This window comes from Jaculus jaculus, chromosome 3, assembly GCF_020740685.1.
Source record: "Jaculus jaculus isolate mJacJac1 chromosome 3, mJacJac1.mat.Y.cur, whole genome shotgun sequence".
NCBI lineage: Eukaryota > Metazoa > Chordata > Mammalia > Rodentia > Dipodidae > Jaculus > Jaculus jaculus.
In genome coordinates this window covers 178,822,209-178,845,415 of record NC_059104.1, presented here as the reverse complement: position 1 = coordinate 178,845,415, position 23,207 = coordinate 178,822,209, and the positions used below count along the sequence as shown (strand labels likewise).

Below are 23,207 nucleotides of genomic sequence, written 5' to 3'. Positions count from 1 at the left end.
AGAAAGAGGCAGAGAGATTGAGAGAGAGTGGGAGAATGGACGCGTCAGGGCTTTCAGCCGCTGCAAACGAACTCCAGACGCGTGCACCCCCTTGTGCATCTGGCTAACGTGGGACCTGGGGAACCGAGCCTCGAACTGGAGTCCTTATGCTCTTCAGGCAAGCACTTAACCGCTAAGCCATCTCTCTAGCCCAACCCTGGCCTTCTTTACCCTTTGAGACTATGGGAAGGTCAGTAGCCTCTACATAAGAGCATGATTTTGATCTGGGAAGGACTTACAGGGGCAGTAAAGAAAGATGCCCTTCATGACATCTGTGGGGAACGCGAGGCAGACCTCATGTAGTGGAGCTATTGCAACGACGCCCAGGGCCGGCGGCGTCTTACGGCGAGATGTGGAGACAGGACACAGTTCTGATACAGCGCGGGCAGCTGGGGGGAGGGGCTGCCAGTGAACGAATGAGAAATTACCAGGAAGAGACCTTGAGGGTGTACATGTCAATAATTTCAGCACTCGGAAGGTGGAGGCAGGAAGATCCCACGTTGGAAGCCAGTCTGGGTGTACTAGTTACTTTTCTTGGTGCTGTGACCAAATACCTGACAAGAAGCAACTTAAGCAGGGAGGGGTTAATGTTTAACTTATAGGTTGAGAAGAGCCATAATCCGTCCCAGTGGGGAAGGCCAGGTGTCAGGAGAGGAGGTGGCTGGTCACATGGTATCTGTAGTCAGCAATCAGTGAACAGACAGGCAGTGGAACCTGGCTACAAAACCCCACAGCTCACCCCCAGTGGCACGCTTCCTCCAGCAAGGGTCTACGTTCTAGAGGTTCCAAACCCTCCAAAGCAGCAACACTAGCTAGGGTTCAAATGGTCAACCACAGGAGCTTGCCAAGAACAATTCACATTCAAATCACGACACTGGGTACAGAGTAAAATCCTGCCTCCACCAACCAGCCAAACAAATAAAGAACATCTAGGGTTAAGAAGATTCTGTTGAGGGCTGGAGGGATGGCTTAGAGGTTGAGAGTTTACCTGCAAAGCCAAAGCACCCAGGTTTGATTCCCCAGGATCCATGTTAGCCAGATGGACAAGGGGGCACACATATCTGGAGTTTGTTTGCAGTGGCTGGAAGCCCTGGCATTCCCATTCTCCCCCCACCCCCCGCCCCCCTCTCTCTGTCAAATAAATAAAATAAAGTTTTTTTTTTTTTTAAAAAGGGAAGATTCTGTTGAAAGCTATTGTAGCAGCCAGCCTCACATCACTGGGATGAACGTCCAGACCAGACAGAGTTTATGAGAGGAAGAAGGGTTTGATTTGAAGCTCACAGATCCAGGGGAAGTTCCATAATGGCAGAAGAAGCTGGCCCCCTTTCACAGGCCCAGACAGGGAGAAAAACCATCACCAAAAAGCCAGCAAGCACACTTCAGGAATTCCATAATGGCAGAGCTCAAGCACTCTGTATATCTTTAGACTGGAATTCAGATTTGCCCACAGTGATACCTCCTCCCGCCAGGTAGCTGGAAATCCAAGGAGCTTTAATAAAACTCCTGAATCTATTGGGGGACATCTATTCAAACTACCACAGCTATCAGCCAGGTTTCTTGCTGAACCCAGCCCAGGGACCCATCCCTGGGTGGGGACAAAGATAGAGATCAGCTCACTTTCTCTCCCGCAACCCAAGTCACCTCTTAGCGCCACATCTGAGACTGTGATTGGCAGAAGCCAGGGCGGCATGGCACAGAGGGACGCGTGACAGAGCCAGCCTGCAGATGCCAGTTGTTTTGCTCGAGCTCTGACACGGACTGATGGAGCCCAGAACCAGATTGCTTCATTTATTCCAGTCAGCGGGCAGCGCCGAGGGCCCAGCCTCCTGCCGGATGCCAGCTCCGTGGAGATTAATTACACGGCGCGCAGCACGTCTGGAAGCGCTCAGACAAGGACTGGGTTATGAGACAGCCAAGGAAGGCGGCTACGTCAGGCCTGGGTGCTGTGAGAGCGGACCCGGGGGCTCCCAGCCCAGAACAGGAGGGAGACCAGACGGGCCAAGGAAAGTACCAGAAAGGTCAAACAAATAAGCTTTATGAGTGGTATCATGGAAAGAAGCCAAAACTTCTGTACCCTACCCTGCTTTTCTAAAATATTTATTTATTTATTTCAGCAAGAGAACGAGAGAGAGAGAGAGAGAGGAAGGGCATATCAGAGCCTCCAGCCACTGCAAATGAACTCCAGACACATGCACCACCTTGTGCATCTAGCTTACGTGGGAACTGGGGAATCGAACCTGGGTCCTTAGGCTTCACAGGCAAGCGCCTTAACTGCTAAGCCATGTCTCCAGGCCTCCTCACCCCCATCCAGTTTTTATAAAGTGTGTGTGGTTGCACACGTACAGATGAGAGGGCAACCTCAGATTATGGGTCTTCCATAATGAACCAGACTAGCTGGCTGGGCATCTGCTGACTCGCCCCTCTGTAGGTACATGGGGATTACAGACACATGCGTGACTCTGGTCTGGCTTTCTGTGGAGTCTGGGGATCTGAACTCTGCTGCTTGTGTACCAAGGGCTTTTAACCATGGTGCCAATCTCCCCAGATCCCTATCCCTCGCTTATTTTTCTTTAAATTTATTTTTTAATTTTTTAGGTCAGCACATAAAATAATGGGTTCATCTTCATATAAATGCCATTTTATTTTATTTTTATGTATTTATTTATTTTGGGGTTTTTGAGGTAGGGTCTCACTCTAGCTCAGGCTGACCTGCCTAGAATTCATTCTGTAGTCTCAGGGTGGTTTTGAACACATGGTGATCATCCTACCTCTGTCTCTTGAGTGCTGGAGTTAAAGGCGTGTGCCACCACGCCCAGCCCATTTTATTTATTTTTTTATTTATTTTCGAGGTAGAGTCTCACTCTAGCCCAGGCTGACCTGGAATTCACTATGTAGTCTCAGGGTGGCCTCGAACTCATGGCGATCCTCCTGCCTCTGCCTCTTGAGTGCTGGGATTAAAGGTGTGTGCCACCATGCCTGGCTTCTGATTTTTTTTAATTACATTTATTTATTTACTTATGCATTTATTTATTTGAGAGTGAGAGACGCAGACAGAGTATATGGGCACGCCAGGACCTCCTGCCACTGCAAACGAATTCCAGATACATGCGCCACTTTGTGTGATTGGCTTTATGTGGATCCTGGGGAATCAAACATGGGTTGGCATGCTTGGCAAGTAAGTACCTTTAACCACTGAGCCATATGCGCAGCCCTCATATGTCATTTAATTTTTAAATTTTAGTTATTTGCATATGTGTGTATATATGCATGGGTGTGCCAGGGTCTCTTGCCACTGCAAACAAATGGCAAACACACACACCATCTTTTGTGACTGGCTTTACATGGGTGTTGGGGAATTGAACCTGGGCCAGCAGGCTTTGTAAGCAAGTACTTTTAATGACTAACCCATCTCCCCAGCTCCCAGTTCTCATCTTTAAATAGCTTGCTCATAGGCCTGTTTTGTTTTTGTTTTGTTGAGATCAGGTCCGCTGTGTAACAAGTCCATGCTGGCCTCCAGGTCACAGTCCTCCTGCTTCAGACTCCTCTGTGCTGCCAGCTCTGCCTCTCAAAGTCGATCTTTGGAAAGCGCTGCAGTCATATAACAGATACATTTTACTTAAAAAAAATTTTTTTTGAGAGTGATAGAGAAAGAGGCAGAGAGAGAGAATGGGTGCACCAGGGCCTCCAGCCACTGCAAACAAACTCCGGATGCGTGCGCCCCTTGTGCATCTTGCTAACGTGGGTCCTGGGAAATCGAGCCTCGAACCGGGGTCCTTAGGCTTCACAGGCAAACGCTTAACTGCTAAGCCATCTCTCCAGCCCCATTTTACTTTTGTAAATATTAATTTATCTGAGTGAGAGAGAGAATGGGTAGGCCAAGGCCTCCTCCCTCTGTAAACAAATACGAGAAGCTCACGCCACATGTGCATCTGGCCTTAATGGGTCCTGGGGAATCAAATCCAGGCCATCAGGCTTTGTAAGCAAGTGCCCTTAACCACTGAGCCATCTCTCCAGCCCCATTGTTACTTATTTTGAGAAACCGCTAAGAAGCCTTGTCGAGAGAGTTCTGGCTAGAGGTTCTTCTCCTGGCTTCTGTGGGGCTGGATTCAGAGGAGGGACTACCAGCCAGCGAGGGTTGAGGTGGCTCCTCAGAGAAATGTGATCCTGGCACATGAAGTCAGCATTGGACCTAGGGCTGCAGCCCCTGGCTGGGCATGGAATACTTCCCCTGGGGGTTAGGAGTCCACCAATCCAGGATCAGATGAGCTCATTGAAGTGATTGGCGGAGAGATAACAGCGTGGGAGACTGGGAGAGACCGGGTGCTAGAACTCAGCAAGGGGACAAGGTGCCTGCCCCTAGGGAGCTCAGTGCGTTATTGGGGGGGGGGTGTACAAAAGAATTTCAGGGAGCTTACTTAGCACAGCAACATGGAGACATGAGTGGCCACTGTGGAGACACACGGAGGGCAGCAGGAGACAGGCGGGCTGGCTACAAGGCTGCTCCCAAATTTCGCACCTCTGTCTTTGCAGGGACTCCCTGCTGGGAAACTTGTCACAGCTCGGAGAGGAGAATGCAGGTGGCTGGGAAAGCCGTGGACCATCTCATCTCGTGAGGGCTGTGGGCGGCTGGAGCAGGAAGGGTGCTCCCTGAAGACCCTTGCTGCACGTCCAGGCTGGCCTGCCCCCTCCTTGGACTTGGGGAATGTCGCCAGGCTAGCAGCAGTAAGGGGCACGCCCTTTGCCCTCCAGTTGGTTGCAGAGCAAAGTTGGCTCTTTTCTCAGCGTCTCATCGAAGGGATTTCACATCCACCTGGCAGTGGTCTGGCTTTGGTCCAGTGAACACTGGCGACTGGGACTAGCTGGCCCGTCCCTCAGCCTTGGAGGGCATGGGCAGGATGTATCTGACGTACAGCCTTCAGTATGAGAAACCCCAAGGGCTTTTCTACCATCACAAGTGAAAACGCAGGGCAGCGCTGTCAGTTCTTAGAGGATTTGCTTAGCGTTCAAGAAGTCCTGAAAGCCTAGTGTGGTGGCGCACGCCTTTAATCCCAGCACTCGGGAGGCAGAGGTAGGAGGATCGCCGAGGGTTCGAGGCCACCCTAAGACTACGTAGCTGAGACTACATAGTGAATTCCAGGCCAGCTTGAGATAGATAGAGTGAGACACTACCTCGGAAAACAACAACAACAACAAAAAAGTCCTGGCTTTGACCCCCAGCATTGTGTAAACCAGCATGGTCAGGCACACCTATAATTTTAGCTTCAAGAAGTGGAAACAGAATCAGACATGAAGTTCATCATCAGTGAAATAGGTTCGAGGCCAGCATGAGCTACATGAGACCCTATCACAAACAAACAAACAAAAAATTGCCTAATTCTTTTAATAGGCAAAGATAACGAACGTGTCATTGTGAATCCTGAAGCCTAATTAATGTTCATTTAACATTTAAGATTTTGTTTTCGTTTTTTAGACAAGAGTCTCACGTAGCCCAGGCTGGTCTCAAACTTTCTATGCAATTGAGGATGATCTTGAACTTCTGATCTTGGCATGCCACCACACCCTCCTCCCTGTTTAAACTCCAAGACATGCTCAGTTCTGCTTGATCCTGTGAGTCATCAGCTCCCTCTCTTGGGTGTGCCTAGCTTGAGAGGGTGGCCCACTCTCTTCTGTCCCCACCCCCACCCCTCTTGCACACTCGGACTTTGACTGCTCATTCCAACCTGGCCAGGAAATATCTCCAACCTGATGTTTTCTGGTCTCGGTGTTTCTGACCCCACCTCACATTGGATGTGGCCCTCAGACTGGTTTCTTTAGCTCTGCTTTCTTTTGTCACTTGTGCTCTGTAAACACCGCTTTGGCCCACCAGCTCTGAGGGTCCTCTGTGCTGGTCCGTAATAGTGCATTTTTAAAAAAATTATTTATTTATTTATTTATTTATTTGAGAGCGACAGAGAGAAAGAGGCAGAGAGAGAGAGAGAGAGAGAGAGAGAGGGAGGGAGAATGGATGCACTAGGGCCTCCAGCCACTGCAGACGAACTCCAGATGCATGTGCCCCCTTGTGCATCTGGCCAACGTGGGTCCTGGGGAATAGAGCCTTGAACCGGAGTCCTTAGGAGTCACAGGCAAGTGCTTAACCGCTAAGCCATCTCTCCAGCCCATGATAGTGCCTTTTGAACCAACCTCCTCTCTTGATCCTGTAATTTGAACCCAATCATGAATACTCAGAAGTCACTGCTGGCCAGAAGCAGTGCGAAACTTGGAAAGCATCCCAGTTTGCCTTTGTGTTTTCAGAGTCCCCATCTCTCTCATGTAGGCTGGGGTGCTGCTGACCGGGCCATCTGTCACTTCTCGTCACCAGGTGACGCTTGTCGTCTCTCCAGCAGTTAAGAACAGGGGCTCTGCAGGTTTTGTCCCTGTACTTGATCCTATTGGAAGCACCACACGGGAGGTTCCCAGCGCTGCCAAGTCTGGGGTCCCCTCTGAAGCCTGTGCTGAGCACCAGGGTGATCCTGCTGAAGTTGGACAGCCACCAGCCTGGAAGATTCCAGATGTCTGCTCCTGGCAGAAATGGCCAGCTCAGGCCAGTGGCTGAAGCCCCCAGAGCTTCCCAGCTGAACAGGCAAGGGGTTACGGTGTTGCCATGGTGTTAAGCACATGGACTCACCGCTAGAGCCTGCCACTGACCCAGAAGGAATCGCAGAGCAAGACAGAGATAGAGGAATCACAATGAACAGACATGGCTTCCGCAAGGTCTAGGCAACATCACTGTGGGTTCATCTGATTCATTTGTTTGAATCCTGTGCACATTTCATCACAGTGAGGATGAGGTGAGTGTCCTAATGCAGGAGAGTACATCTAGACCTTAATGTTAAGAAATGAATACTAGTCTTTTATTTTTTTTAATTTGGAGACGCTTTAAGGCAGGATCTCACACAGCCCAGACTAGCTTCAACTCGCTATGTAGCCAAGTATGTCCTTGAATTCCTGAGCCTCTGCCTTCACCCAAGTGTTGGGATTACAGGCATACATTAGCATGCCCAGTTCAAGGATAGTAGTTTGGGGCTAGGGAGATGGCTCAGCAGTTAAAGTTGCTTGCTTGCAAAGCCCACTGGACACATGTAGTGGTAAGAGGCTCTGGCATGTCCACACAGATTCTCTCTCTCTCTTATTTGAGAGAGAGGAAGAGGCAGAGAAAGACAGAATGGATGTGCCAGGGCCTCCAGCCACTGCAAACAAACTCCAGACACATGTGCCCCCTTGTGCATCTGGCTTATGTGGGTCCTGGGGAATTGAACCTGGGTCCTTAGGCTTTACAGGTAACCACTAAGCCATTTCCCTAGCCCCATTTTTTTTTTTTTTTTTTTTTTTTTGGTTTTTCAAGGTAGGGTCACACTCTGGTCCAGGCTGACCTAGAATTCACTATGTAGTCTCAGGGTGGCCTCGAACTCATGGTGATCCTCCTACCTCTGCCTCCCGAGTGCTGGGACTAAAGGCGTGCGCCATCACAGCCGGCTCCAAAAATATATATTTTTTTAATATGGAGTTTCAAAGGGGAAAGTGGAGGGAAGGAGAGAATTACCATGGGATACTGTTTACAATCATGGAAGTTGTCAATAAGAAATAAATTAAAAAAAAGAATAACGGTTTTAAAGTGTAAGAGCCCCAGTGACAAGACTCAGGGATGGTGGGGAGCATGTCCTGGACACAGGACATACTCATTACGTGAACTTCTGACCTGGTCCTCCTGGCAGCTCTGAGCCTGAGGCAGATAAAGAGTTTGCCTGCCTAAGAGGAACCAGCAGTCTACTGGACCCCTCATAGTCCTTTGTGGTCCGAGCACATTTGCCGTGGTCACTCCCCTCACCCTGTCTTCCCTGGACCCCATGTAGGTTAACACAAAGGGGCTCTGTCCCTGCTTATAAGAGGCTCAAAGGCTGCCAGCTAGGCTGGGTAATGATGTTGATGATGGTCGCATTGTCACAGCCAACATTCCCTGGGGTTGCTGTGTGCCAGGCATTTTGTGGGGTACTTGGAGGAACTATTTCTCCAAAAGTCCCATGAGATAAATGCCATTCCTGCCCTCCTTTTATCAAGGGGGACAGCGGAGCTCAAAGAAGTAGAGAAACGGGCGTCCAGGTCACCAGGGATACAGAAGAGATACAGAGCTACCTTAAAGGTCCTGATTTTACAATTAAATTGCAGATTGTTTTAAGCAAGGATTTTTTTTTTAAACATAAGTTTTTGGTACTCAGTCATAACAGAGGAGAACCTACATTAAAAAGACGGAAAGTAGCGGGGCATGGTGGCACACGCTTTTAATCCCAGCACTGGGAGGCAGAGGTAGGAGGATCACTGTGAGTTTGAGGCCATCCTGAGACTCCATAGTAAATTCCCAGTCAGACTGGGCTAGAGTGAGACCTTATCACGAAAAACCAAGAAATAAAAAAGAAGGAAAGTATAGAGAGAAATGCTGGCTTATTCAAGCTTATGAACCTTTAAGGAAGCAGACCCATAGCTGGGATCTGGCCATGAAGTCTCTTTCCTGAAAATGTCCCCTTCTTCCTCGGGAGCTGACTGAGGTTTGGAGTGGCTGTATTAGATCACATGTACTTAAAAGTCAGGAATCAGGAATGAAATACATCTACTTGGATCCTTGGCCTTGACGCTGCCCAGATTACTTTGTCTTTTTCCTCTTATTTTTTTTAAATTGAATATTACTTACATCCATTAAATTAAGTCTTTTAGTGACAAGTGCTATGAGTTTCAATAAATAGACACTAGTTATGAGCCATCACCATGATCAAAGCACAGAAGCTTCTAAGTCTCTTCCAGCTCCTTTGTTGACCCCTCCCCGTCCTAGCCTCTGCAAAGAAGGATCTGTCTGCAGGCTTGATAGATTTTCCTTTTCTAGAATATTCTATAAATGGAATCAGCAAGGAGACTTTTGAATACAGTTTCTTTTGCTTAGCATAATGCTTCTGAGGTGCATTTAATGTTGGGTATATAATATTAGTAGTTTATCCTTCACATTTTTTTTTTTATTGTTGTTTGTTTTGTTTTTGAGACAGGTCTCATGTAGCCCAGGCTGGTCATGAAATTGGTATATAGAATTTTTTTGTTGTTGTTGTTTTGAGGTAGGGTCTTGCCCAGACTGACCTGAAATTCACTATGTAGTCTCAGGCTAGCCTCGAACTTACAGCGATCCTCCTATCTCAGCTTCCCAAGTGCTGGGATTTAAGATGTGCATGACCACACCCAGCCCAGAAGATAATCTTGAATGCCTGATTTTTTGCTTCTGCTTTCCCCTCCTTATGTGCTGGGATTACAGATGTGTACCACCACACCTGCTTTGTGCAGAGTTGAGAACGGAACGCAGGCCATTTACCAACTGAGCTGTAAATCCAGCCCCTCTGTTCATTCCTTTTCACTGAAAGACCTTAAGCAAGGATTTTTCTTTTTAATTCGAGAGCGACAGACAGAGAGAGAAAGAGGTAGAGAGAGAGAGAGAGAGAGAGAGAGAATGGATGCACCAGGGCCTCCAGCCACTGCAAATGAACTCCAGATACGTGCACCCCCTTGCGCATCTGGCTAACATGGGTCCTGGGGAATCAAGCCTCGAACTGGGGTCCTTAGGCTTCACAGGCAAGTGCTTAACCACTAAGCCATCTCTCCAACCCGCAAGGATCTTAAAGTAGCAAAACACCACAGAGCTCCCCTACTTCCCTGCAACAACTACAGGCCATTGAGGGCAGCACCTGGTGGGTCTTGCCTTGCTAGCTTCAGGAGAGCACATCTATCCTACAAATAGTGGCAGACATGTGCCTAGAAACCGGGATTGAATCTCAGGTACTCAACATCTCCTGGGGAGTCCCCATGGAATGTGAGTGAGTGATGGCTCCTGGCCCAGTGATTGGAGCGCTAACCCTGGATGGCGGGGTTACGGTCCCAGCCAGACCCGAACCCAGCACTGCCTCACTCCCAGTCCCGCTGACTTCCCACTACTCTAGAGCTTCCGACCAGGCTGAAGGAAAGCCTGCACCACCGGACCTGGCCACGCTGCGCTGCAGGCAAGAGACGAAGGGAAAGGGAGGGCATGCAAGATTTGTGGAGAGCGGGGCTGATGACCACACGATCTTGTCCAAGATCCTCCCATGTGCTGTGCAGAACAAAATGGGTTGCAGTATTAGGGGGAATCCCAGCTCACCTACTGAATCAGTGCCTTGGAACACAGCACTTAGGCACCTGTGCTTTCTCAGTGGGCTTCTAAAATAAGATTTCCTATGTGGCTAGTATTAAAAAATAAATGCCCCGTGGGGCTGGAGAGATGGCTTAGTGGTAACGCCTTAATTTGCCTATGAAGCCTGATGACCCAGGTTCAACTCCCTAGTACCCATGTAAGCCAGATGTACAAGTTTGTGCATGTGTCTGTAGTTTGTTTGCAGTGGCTAGAAGCCCAGGCACACCCATTCTTTCTATCTGCCTTTCTTTCTCTCTCTCTCAAATGAATAAAAAAATATTTTAATTGCTCCCAAAGAAGAAACAAACACATCATTCAGACCCAAAGCAGTGGAGAGGTCTGGGTAGAACTGCGTTGTAGATTTTCTTTCTTTCGGTGATCTGCTAACTCCAAGCCTTCATTTTTCTTTTCTTGGTCTCGTTCCACCAAATTCTCTTGGTTTTCAGTCCTTCTTTGCATCAGACACGGGGATCCACCTGCTAAGTAAAGAAGCAAGTCTCCAGGCCCAGGCTGTCCTATCGAGCTCCAGTCCAAGGTTCACTGGCCAGTAATCAAGTCCTGTGGGTCTCTTTGCACCGACCCACAGAAACTTGGCAAAATGAATGTATGCTTTGGATATTCAGTGGCTGTTACTCATGGAAACCCTGAGTCCACGTGGACACTCTTTCCAAAGGCAGACGGAGTTTCCATGGAGACAAATCTTGGCACCAATTTCTTCAGAACAATTGCAAGTTACCAGCAGGACCTGAGACGGCTCTGAGAAATCAGGGCCTGGCACTGTGGGTCAGGAGTTTACTAGTAAAGGGGAGCCATGCCTGCTGGTCTTATTTCTTAGGGGTCTGCAATGAGGGAGGAGGATAACTTTCTCTAAAGCCAGACTACCTTGAAGAGAACTTTCTTATTAAAATGAAAGAGACCAGGGGGATCACGAGTTCAAGGTTAGTCTCAGCTACAAAGTGAGTTTGAGGCCAGCCTGGGCTACATGAGACCTGTCTCAAAAAGAATTAAAACACCCAAAGTTAATACAATTATAAAAAGGAAGGAAAGGAGGAAGGAAGGCAGGAAGGAAATGTTCATGGTTTATGTATAATTACTATGAGTCATTTTATATATGAGACGAGCATTCTTGGGTGTTGATATCTGGGGGTATCCTAGAACAATCCCCTGAGGACTTGGGGGGACAACCATATATGAAAAGGAAGTCTCCTGACCAGCTAGGCAGATGAAAGAGTTTCTTATACAGGAAAATAAAAATTCTCCAACACTTGGGCTGGAGAGATGGCTTAGTGGTTAAACGCTTGCCTGTGAAGCCTAAGGATCCCAGTTCGAGGCTCGGTTCCCCAGGTCCCACGTTAGCCAGATGCACAAGGGGGCGCACGCGTCTGGAGTTTGTTTGCAGAGGCTGGAAGCCCTGGTGCACCCATTCTTTCTCTCTCTCCCTCTATCTGTCTTTCTCTCTGTGTCTGTCACTCTCAAAAAAAAATAATAATAATTAAAAAAAAAATTCTCCAACACTGGCTCCATGTGGACCCCATACTTCAGCGAGGGTGGTCAGTGCTGGGCCTTGAAAGGTCATTATTTCCATTAATAACAGAGCTAGCGGGGCTGGAGAGATGGCTCTGTGGTTAAGGTGCTTTCCTGCCAGGCCTAACAACCCAGGTTCAATTCCCTAGTAAAGCCAGATGAGCAAAGTGGCACATTCATCTGGAATTCATTTGCAGTGGCTAGAGGCTCTGGAGTGCCATTGTCTCTCTTCTCTCTGTCTCTCTCTGAATGCAAATAAATAAATAAATAAATAATTTTTTTAAAAAAAATAAAAGAACAGAGCTAAGAAATGTCTGCTAGGCACTAAGGCTTTTCAGTTTTGTTATTTTTACTTTTGTTTGTCATGTGAGGGAACTGCCTTTTTCTTCTTTTCAATTTATTCATAAAATATTTCTAACACACTGAAAATAATAAAACTGATATGCCCATATATCTACATGTAATTAATCATCCGACACAGTTAAGAAAATCTGAATATTTGAATATTCTTTTTCATAATTTCTCGATGCTGGTATGCCCTATTTCTTAAAGAAATAAAACACCATAAATGCAACTGCAAAAAGCTGTAAGTCTTGTGAGGCCCGGTGTTACACATCTATAATCCTCATACTTGAAAGGTAGAGGCAGGAGGACCAGAAGTTCAAAGCCAGCCTCAGCTACATAGCAAATATGAAGCCATTCTAGGTTACATAAGAACCTGTCTCAGAAAACCAAGGGGGAAAGTCCTCATGTCTTCCTTTGCCTCCCACTCAGAAGCAGGCTGTACATGACTGCATTTTTTTAAATCTATATGTAGCATCCATCAACAAAATATTCTAGTGCTGCTGGGCATGGTGGCGCACACCTTTAATCCCAGGACTCGGGAGGCAGAGGTAGGAGGATCGTCATGAGTTCAAGGCCACCCTGAGACTACATAGTGAATTCCATGTCAGCCTGAGCTAGAGTGAGACCCTACCTCAAAAAAATATGTATATTCTAGTGTTTTCTGTTATAAAAATACAAACACATATACATTTCATTTGGCAAGTTGCCTCTTCCACTCCACAACTTTCTGAGGCTTAGTGATATCATTGTCACCTATTATTTTTTCTGCCACACAGCATTCTGATGTTTTTAAGAGCCCTAGTTTATCCATTCTTGTGCTGAAAAACACGGATAACTGATCTTCACCTTTTTTACCACTGCAAATATTGCTTTAAGAGCACCATTTTCCATGCCTCTCCAGGCGCAGTTCCAGAGGGGTGGACAGCTAGATGTGAAATTGCTGTGTGGCCGCTTTCGAGGAAATGTCTCAAAAGTGACCACCAGTCTCTTGCCGTTTCTGCACCCGTGAAACAGAATTCCAGTTTATGACCCAGAGTGACCTCATAGAGAAAATGTGACAGCTTAGAATTTTAAATAATTATTCCAGGAAGTGCTTCCAACACTAAAAGAAAACAAACACACGAAACTAACAAAATAACAACCCTCTCTCCCAGGGGTTCCTAGTAGACACAGCGTTTAGTGAATGTGGACAGCTTTGCCTCGCTGGAATGAACTTCCAAACCAGGCGCAAGGTATGGGAGGAAGGGCTTTATTGAAGCCTACAGATCCAGGGCAAGTTCCGTAGTGGTGGAAGAGGCTGTCCCCTTTCACTGGTTTATGTAGAGAGAGAGATACCACCAGAAGCCAGCACACCCCAGGAACTCTGGCAGAACTCAGACCCTCTGCCTATCTTTAGGATGGAATTCCAGACCCTAGGCTCTGGCCCCAGTGCTACCTCCTCCAGCCAGGCAGCTAGAGATCTAAAGCATTTAAAAACTCCTGAATCTATTGGGGTCAGCCATTCAAACCACCAAAGCTAATAATAGTGAGGACTGTGGATACTAGAATGTTCCTTTCCTCTGGATAAGACAGATAGGCCCTGGGCAGATCCAGCCCCTCCCTGCTCTGGCCCAGGCTCCCCCATCGCATAACAGCCATCTAGACAGGAGCAGCTCTGTCACGCCCTCACCCACTGGGCCCTCTGCATCCTCATGCAAGCTCTTTGGAGTCCACACCATGTTTGGACCCGACTTGTGCCCATCTCCACAGGTGGCCCGGAATTTTTCCTGCCAGTCTGGGGCTGTAGGTAAGTTTGCCTTCGAATTGGACAGGGAGAGCATTTTTACTTGAGGCCCATTGTTTTCTTTCTTTTCTTTTTGCAGTAGATTCATGGGTATTGGGGCTATTTAGCTGCAAAGGATGGGCCTCACCACACTGAGAGCCCGTAGGAGAAGGCACAGTACTTCACGTGACACGTGGGACAGCTCAGCAGTTCAGTCAGTGAAAGAGAAGGCTCATCTGAGATGATCTCTAGCATTTTAAGGCAAAGGCCTGGAAGCGCCTGCGAGCTCTGCAGATCTGCCCTCCGCTGTTCCTCACACGCCCCATGGCCTGCAGTTCGGCTTTGCTGTCTGCTACAGCGAGTGACAAGTCGGGCGGTGTCGCTAGACGCAGCTCCAGGCCCCTCGCACATGCCCATCCACCCCAGACAGCTAAGACGTGGCTAAGCAGAAGTTGCCGACTACCCAGGGAGCAGCGCCAAGCATGCTGGGATGGGGATTTTCCTTGGCTTTTTCAGGGCTTGGAGGCCCAGACGTTGAAGAGAGTGGCTGGAAGTCCTAACTTGGTGAGAACCAAGCACACACTCACTGCCCGTGGGGCTGGTTGCCCACTGTGATTGTCTGAATGGACAATGTCCCCTATAGCCACAAGCGTTTATGATGAACCTTCTTGTTTAGTCCCCAGCTGGTGGCACCTTTGGGAGGTGGAGCCTTGCTGGAGGTGGCATGTCACTAGGGGGCAGGTCTCAAGGCTTATTAGTCCAGACCACCCGGTTCACAGCTCACACTGTTGCCGTGACAAGATGTGACACCCCGGTGAAACTTCCCCTTGAGACTGTAAGCCAAAATCAACCCTCTTTCTCCCATTAGTTGCTTCTGGTTGGGTATTTTGCCCCAGCATCGAGAAAACAGGTGTTTTCCCTGACTTCTCAGAGTCTCTGTACTCTGGCCTGTAGAAGAGTGGCTGGTGTAAAGAAGGCACCAGACAAGCTTCCATTCCAGTGAGCACTGCTGTCGAGTCAGTGTGGTGATTTGATTCAGGTGTCCCCCATAAACTTAGGTGTTCTGAATGCTGGTCTCCCCAGATGATAGCAATTGGAAATTAAAGCCTCCTAGAGGCAGTGTATTGTTGGGGGTGGGCTTATGGGTGTTATAGCCAGCTTCCCCTTGCAAGTGTTTGACACACTCTCCTATTCCTGTTGTCCACCATATATGGGCCAGGGGGTGATGTCCACCCTCTGCTTATGCTATTGTTTCCCTCTGCCATTGTGGAGCTTCCCCCTGAGCCCGTAAGCCAAAATAAACCTATTTTTCCCACAAGCTGCTCTTGGTTGGGTGATTCCTACCAGCAATGCAAACATGACTGCAACAGTAAAGTGGTACCAGAAGTGGGGTTGCTGCTAGACACCTGACTGTGTGGCTTTGGCCTTTTGCAGCTGATTTTCAAGAGGATTGTGGGAGGATTTGAAACCTTGGCCTAAGAGATGCCTTGCAGTGCTGTAAGTACAGCTTGATGGAGTAGTCTGGTCAGAGTCAAAAGATCTAAATGCAGGGCTGGAGAGATGGCTTAGCGGCTAAGCGCTTGCCTGTGAAGCCTAAGAACCCCGGTTCGAGGCTCAGTTCCCCAGGTCCCACATTAGCCAAATGCACAAGGGGGCGCACGCGTCTGGAGTTCATTTGCAGAGGCTGGAAGCCCTGGTGCGCCCATTCTCTCTCTCTCCCTCTATCTGTCTTTCTCTCTGTGTCTGTCGCTCTCAAATAAATAAATAAAAATTAAAAAAAAAAAAGATCTGAATGCAGTAGTAACTATGGACTGTGAGGTTTGGCTTATGAGGGTGAGAAAGAGCTTTGCTTGGATTGGGCTAAAGGCAGTTTGTGTGAGAAGCTTGCTGTTATGCCCATGTCCTGAGAAGTTGTGCAGGGTTGCTTTGCATAGAAATGAACTGGTGTGAGCAGAGGGATATGACACAGAAAGAAATATTTAGTCCAAAACTGCTGTCTGTTTAGCTGCAATTGAGAGATTACAAGCTTTGAGATTGGGCCAGCTGACCTGCACTGAGACAACAGGAAGAATGTCGACTCTTGTGAAGGGGCCTGAGTGCTCTAGGAGTGTCCTGTTCTTCAAAGTCTGCTTTATGATCCCGACCCCCTGGATTAACAAATTGGCATCCTATCTGGTATTGTGGAGTATAAGAAATGCAGGGAAGAGAGGATCATTGAGTTTGCAACACGGTCTTGTGTTTCTTGTGTTTTGGAAATGGCCATGGGCAGTGTGAAGCAGGTTTTCTGGATGCCTGCATGGAGACCCCATGGGGCCATAAAGGATGAACTGTGGGTTGCAGCGGAGACCCAGTGGAGATGCCGAGACCACAAGATGGCTCCTAAGGAGAGCTGCCGGCCCCATGAAGTTTTCCAGAACTGTGAGTAGTCTAGCTGGAGGGGCAGAATTGGAATGCCAGAGACTTCTTTGCTGGTTAGAATTATTGGACTTGGAGATTTGTCACTGGCTACAGTTGTTGGACTTGAAGCTCCAGAGTTTGATGTTTTCCCTGGTTGTTTTAAATCTTGTATTGGTTGAATATTTCTTTGTTTTACCCAATGCCATTTTTTGCAGTGTGAATATTTATTTTGTGCCATTATGGGTTTTGGGGGGGATTTCTTTTTTATGGCTCAGTTAAAAGACCTTGGACTATGAGGATGTATGAATATCATTGGAATTGATAAAAATTATGGGGAGTTTTAAAGTTTTACTGAATGCATTATATTTTACCTCATGTATGGTTATTAGTTTCTAGGAGCCAGGGGCAGAATGTGGTGGTTTGATTTAGGTGTCTCCCATAAACTTAGGTGTTCTGAATGCTAGGTTCCCAGCTGATGGAGATTTGGAGATTAATGCTTCCTGGACGAAGTGTATTGTTAGGGGCGGGTTTATGGAAGTTATAGCCAGTTTCCCCTGCCAGTGTTTGGCATACTCTCCTGTTGCTATTGTCTACCTTATGTGGGCTAGGGGGTGATGTTCATCTTCTGCTAATGCCATCGTTTTCCCCTGCTATCATGGAGCTTCCCCTTGAGCCTGTAAGCCAAAATAAACTTCTTTTCCCACAAACTACTCTTAGTTGGGTGATTTCTACCAAATGACCATGATCCTGCAGGCTTGTTTTTTAATATTTTATTTATTTATTTACGAGAGAGAGAGAGAGGCAGATAGAAAGAAAATGGGCACACCAGAACCTCCAGCTGCTGAAATGAACTCCAGATGCATGAGCCATCTTGTGCATCTGGCTTACGTGGGTCCAGGGGAACTGAATGGTCCTTTGCCTTTGCAAGCAACACCTTAATCACTAAGCCATCTCTCCATCCCCAAAGGCTTGTTTTCTACATGATTGCTCCAAAGTCACCTCAGACCCTTCCAGGGGGATGTAGCAGATACGCAGCAGTTAGGAGTGGAATCATGTTGTGGTCCAGATGTGAAATGGCATAGGTATTTGAGCCTCCTGTCCCCCGTTGGGATATTGTTTGGGAAGATGATGATGGAACCTTTAGGAAGTGAAGCCTTGCTGGAGGAAGGTAGGTCATTTTAGGTGGGCTTTAAAGTTTTCTAGCTCTGTCCGCTTACTGCTCTTCTCCCTCCTTCCTGACTGCGGATGTGGTGTGGCAGTTAGCACCAGCTCCCGCGGCCATTCCTTCCCCACCGTGGTACTGTGCGAGGGAGTCAGGCAGCTCTTTTAGGCATTTAGGGTGACCCCTGAAAGTAAAAAGGCAGGGTGGTCTGCACTTGCTAGAGATCAAAGGATGATGTGACTTCTTATCTCTTTGTCTGGTTCCCCAGACCTGTTTTCCCACAAACAACCTGGGCCCCTCCTGGGAGGGAGGTCTCTCCTAGGATTTAAATCTAATCCTAACTTTGTCGGTGGTCAAGCTTAGACCCCAGAACTTGGCTAGCCTCTTCCGGAGACAGCCCCTAGCCTAACCAATCAACTGGGCTGAGTTTGGCTGAGCTTGGGGTGGGGTGGGGTGCCCCTCCCCAGCCCTTACTCTCCACATGGGCTCTTTACCCCTCCAGCTCCCCACGTGGCAGGACTCCTTGACTTTCTTTTCTCCCCATGGCTTTCCCAGACACTCCATGTGGGAATCTCTAGCCACATGGGTGCCTTGGCTCTTCCCTCAATAAATATAATAACTTGCCGGGCGTGGTGGCGCACGCCTTTAATCCCAGCACTCGGGAGGCAGAGGTAGGAGGATCGCTGTGAGTTCAAGGCCACCCTGAGACTCCATAGTGAATTCCAGGTCAGCCTGGGCTAGAGTGAGACCCTACCTCGAAAAACCAATATATATATTATATATATATATATAATAACTTAATAACTATTCTTCTCGGTTTTATTTTATTCAGTTCTTTGATTAAAAATTAGACATAGCTGGGCGTGGTGGCACATGCCTTTGATCCCAGCACTTGGGAGGCAGAGGTAGGAGCACTGCTGCTGTGAGTTCGAGACCAGCCTGAGACTATGAGAACTATGCAGTGAATTCCAGGTCAGCCTGGGCCAAAGCAAGGTCCTACCTTGAAAAAAAAATAAAAGAAAAGTAGACATGGACCTAGGGTTTAGGGTTCAAGGACTTTCCTGAACCCCCAACACCCTGTCACACTTCTTTCTTTAAACTGCTTCTTGCTGGGTATAAATTTTTTAAATTTTTATTTATTTATTTGAGAGCGACAGACACAGAGAGAAAGACAGATAGAGGGAGAGAGAGAGAATGGGCGCGCCAGGGCTTCCAGCCTCTGCAAACGAACTCCAGACGCGTGCGCCCCCTTGTGCATCTGGCTAACGTGGGACCTGGCGAACTGAGCCTCGAACCGGGGTTCTTAGGCTTCACAGGCAAGCGCTTAACCGCTAAGCCATCTCTCCAGCCCTCTTGCTGGGTATTTTGGTCAAAGCTGTTGAGAGCTCAATGGGTTAATTTCCTGTGCTTGGCGCATAGTGCAGACTTAATAATGACTCAATATATTGATATATCAGCAGCTATGGATAAAATGAGCACCCCTTCATTTCTCAGAGCCCATGTGCATATAAGGCTGAAGGCCTGGTCACACCAAGATGAATTGGTCTCTATTAGCCACTCACTCAAAGTTGCTTTGACATAGTTGCTGCCTCTGAGGAGCTGCTGATCCCGGAGGGAAAATCGGTGATGCTGAAGTACAGGGTGCTAGTCACCCAGACAGGAGATGGGAGGAGAAGGGGAAGGGGAGGAGACCACAGCTAAACTGAGGGAGGTGGGAGGGGGTAGCAAGGAGTATCTAGGCAGAATAATCAGAGGAGTGAGAAAAGGTGTCCAAAACACTTGTTTCTTTCTTCTTTGGTCAACTTTTAAAACGATTGTTTTATTCATTGATAATTATTTTGTGTATTTATTTGAGAGTGTCAGACAGAGAGAGAAAGGGGGGGAGGGCACACCAGGGTCTCCAGCCACTTCAAAGGAACTCCAGACACAGTGTATCTGGCTGGGTCCTGGGGAATCAAGCCTCGAACCGGGGTCCTTAGGCTTCTCAGGCAAGTGTTTAACTGCTAAGCCATCTCTCCAGCCCTCATTGATGATATTTAGACACTTATGTGGTGTATTTTGATCGTATTCACCTCCCATTACCTTCGGTTGCCCCTCTCCTCCTCCCGCTGGGCCCCTTTTTCTTTCCAGCTAGTCCCACTTCCACTTCAATATTTTTCTTTGTAACCCACTGAGCTTAACTGGAGTTGCTTACATAAATATAGGTGGAGGGGGGTATTGAAGGACTGTGAGAAACCTACCAGTGGACAGTCCACTGAAGACTATGTCGCCCCTCCCCCAGCACCCATTAACTGCCGATAATTCCTCCACTGTCCATGACAGAATCGAAGCACTTATTTAAAAAGGAAAGGAAACGAGCGTCCTCGCTCCAGGTACTCAGGAGACTGGCAATAACACAAAGGTGGAATCTTGTGAGGGACACATCCGAGCGCCAGGTGCAACACACCCCTCCTGCATCACGTTGTCCACTAGGAGACACGCGTACAATGTGAATCTCCATTTTCCCATCTGCCTGCGGCCCAGACGACTCTGGCTGTGCACCGTCGTGGACCTTGGAGGGCCGCAGGTGTCTGGCGCTGGGCGCTCGGCTACACCGAGCTTGCTAACATTCAGGTGACCCATTCCTACAGCCACAAGTGGGCTGTCCTGGCTGGAGGATGGCGTCAATCAATGCAAACTAAGGCCAGCCAGTGAGGGCCCAGAGGTTGTGTGGCATTCCACCTTGCAGGACTGACCTAGGGCGGAGGTTGGCCTGGAGCCAGCAAGGTACGACTCAGGAAAGGCTGCTGAAAAATCCGAGGGCTTGGGGGGAGGGGATGCAGGGAATGCCATGACTCCCGGAAGAATGGAGGGTACCTGCGGCCCGAGAGGCAGGCTGGAAGGTCCCCCGCGGCCAGGCAGGCTATCCGCTAGGCAACAGCCCCTCCCTGGCGGCGGGGGCGCGGGGCCCTGGCATCTCCGCGCTCCGGTCGCGCTCCCGCAGCCCCTCGGCCAGATCCAGCCCACGGTGCAGCTCGGTCCAGTCGGGGTGGGTGAGCGTCGGCGGGGACGGCGCGGGTGGGGTGGGGGGAGATGGCCCAGCTCGGTCTCTCTGGGGTGGAGGACCCCTCTCGTGGGGCTTCCACGGCGACGGGGAGGATGCTGCCCTGCGTTCTGCTCCCCTCGGATGGGGGCTGGGAGAGGCTGGGGCGGGGGTGGGGCTGTTGGCCTTGGAGCTGCCCTCGGAGCTAGTGGAGGGAAGGGTGGGGATTCGAACCCGGGGCTCAGCTGCGCTGAGCCGTGGCTGCAGCTGTTAGCTTTTGGAGTCCCGGAGCTGGAAGGGGGCGCGCGGAGCGGAGCTTCTCCCCGAGAGCGGAATAGGGGTGCGGAGGGGGCTGGGGCCGGGTCGGGGCGCCCCTGCACCCCCGCGGGAGCCGCGTCGGGGAGGCGGAGGCGGGGGCGGGCCGGGAGGCGGGGCGGGCCGCGGGGAGGTGGTCCTCCCGCGGCGCTGAGCGCGCTCGGGGCCGCGCGGGCGGCGGGCGCGGAGCAGACATGCGGCGGCTCGGGGCTGCGCTGCTGTGCCTGCTGCTGGCCGCGGCGGTGCCCGGCGCGCCCGCTCCCACCGCGACGTCCACGGCCCCCGCGGAGCCGGCTCCGGCTCTCGGCTACCCGCAGGAGGAAGCGACGCTCAACGAGATGTTCCGCGAGGTGGGGGAGCTGATGGAGGACACGCAGTACAAGCTGCGCAGCGCCGTGGAGGAGGTGGGCGCCGGCCGGGGCGCGGGGCTTGCGGAGCGGGGAGCGGGAGGGGAGCAGGCCTGGGGGAGGCCAGGGCGACCCCGCTCCCAGAGCTCGCCTGGGACCTGGCGTCCCGCAGACGAGAGCCCGAGAAGAGCCTGACAGCAGATGCGTAGTGACCCGACGCTGACACGGGGGGGTGATCCTGAACCCCAAGGTCTGGGTCCGAGCCTGTCCATGAAGACAGTCTTGTGCGGATCCCCCCTAGGGGTTCGAGGCCACCATGCTGCAGTTGGAACAGCCTTCCCCGCTTGGGGCCAGGCTTGCTGGCTGTCTGGTGTTCCTGCTCTGTGGATTTGCCAAGAGGCTGGTACGGGGTGGGGGGCGGGGTGTTGGGGGCGCAGCGGGAGGAAGCTCCAAGTTCCAGCATGTCCCTGGGCACTGAGCCCGTGTCAAAAGTTCTAGCATGTCCCGTGGGCTCTGAGCCCGTGTCATCTTCCTCAAGATGCGGTCGGGATGCTGGTAGAGGAAGAAGAGCTAAAAGGCACCAGTCTGCGCTGCAGTCTGTCCTGCGCCTCAAATCTATGTGGTGCAGAAAAGAAAACCAGAATCTTAAAATCCTAACCGGGCAACGAGTCACAAGGGGCAATGGATGCGGACGAGAGGGGCAGCCCGGGTGTCTGCCCGAGTGTCTGGAAGTTCAGGCTTGAGGTCCCCTGACTCACTCACTCACTACTAGGGTTAACACCCAGAACCTCAGGGTCCTGTGAGGATTAAGTGCCGTGACAGAATTGTGGGCACTTGTCAAGCAATAGGTATGCACCAGGTCTTGTGGTCAACTTAAAAAAAAAAATTAAGTATACTCTTTTCTTTTTCTTTTTACTTATTTGAGAGCAACAGAGAGAAAGAGAGAATGGGCGCGCCAGGGCCTCCAGCCACTGCAAACAAACTCCAGGCGGCGCGTGCACCCCCTTGTTCATCTGGCTAACGTGGGCCCTGGGAAATGGAGCCTCGAACCCGGGTCCTTAGGATTCACAGGCAAGCATTTAATGCCAAAGCCATCTATCTCTCCAGCCCGTCTTGTGGTCAACTTTGCTTGCCTCCTTTCTTCTCCCATCTCTGGGGGTCCAAACACTAGCTGGCATCCTCTTCTGTCCCCTAAGGAGAACCCCAACATAGAGAAAGCTACCTGTTCTCCTGGCCCAGGCTGGGGTCACTGTTTCACACTGGGCTGGGCAAGCTTGCTCACTCTGAGTCCAGCTGCGACTGCAGCCTGGCGTAGGAGAGGACCTGGCTTATCCCTGCGAAGGAGCCAGTGAGAGGCCACATGTCCAGGTGGCTAGGTCACCCTTCTTCATCTTGATAGCCCCCCGCCTTGGATAGAGCCATTTAGCTGGCTATTAATTGCTGAGAGAGTAATTGGGGTATATTTCCCCTTCCATCCCACAAAAGCCAGCCTGCTGGGGCTTACAGTGAAGGGGACATTGACCCAGGAACAGTGACATGGGAACTGTGCTGGAATTAAATAGACGCCGGGCAGTGGAGAGTGACAGAGGTAGAGAGAGAGAGAGAGAGAGAGAGAGAGAGTGCGCCAGGGCCTCCAGCCACTGCAAACGAACTCCAGACACATGCGTCCCCTTGTGTATTTGGCTTATGTGGGTCCTGGGGAATCGAACCTGGGTCCTTTGGCTTAGTGCGCAAGCACCTTAACCACTAAGCCATCCCTCCAGCCCTGCAATGTCTTTGGCAGGGATGTAGCTCAGCACTAGAGCACTTGCCTAACATGCTTAAGCCTCTAGTTTCGATCCTCAGCACTGCAGAAGAAAGAAGAAAAAAAAAATTCAAAGAATTAAAAAAAATCAAACTTAGAATAGAATATGTCTTTAATAGATTGTTGCTACTGGCTTTTTAATTTTTTTTTTAAAAAAAGAAACTTCCAGAAAGCTGCTTAAATCTCATAAACACAGGATAGTTGCTGTTTAGTTGTCCAAGGGGACCAGACAGAAAGGACCTGGGCCAGATGC

General features: G+C 49.7%; 1 protein-coding gene across 1 annotated transcript in view; it reads left to right on the top strand.

The window, feature by feature from the left end:
- Positions 1 to 20,982: 20,982 nt before the first annotated feature.
- The window catches only part of Dkk3 (dickkopf WNT signaling pathway inhibitor 3), a 53,360-nt gene continuing 51,135 nt past the window's right edge, over positions 20,983 to 23,207 (top strand). The window contains exon 1 of the mRNA XM_004650675.2: positions 20,983 to 21,207. Coding sequence (XP_004650732.2) covers positions 20,998 to 21,207 — 210 coding nt within the window. The 5' untranslated portion in view covers positions 20,983 to 20,997. The remainder of the gene's footprint in view (positions 21,208 to 23,207) is intronic.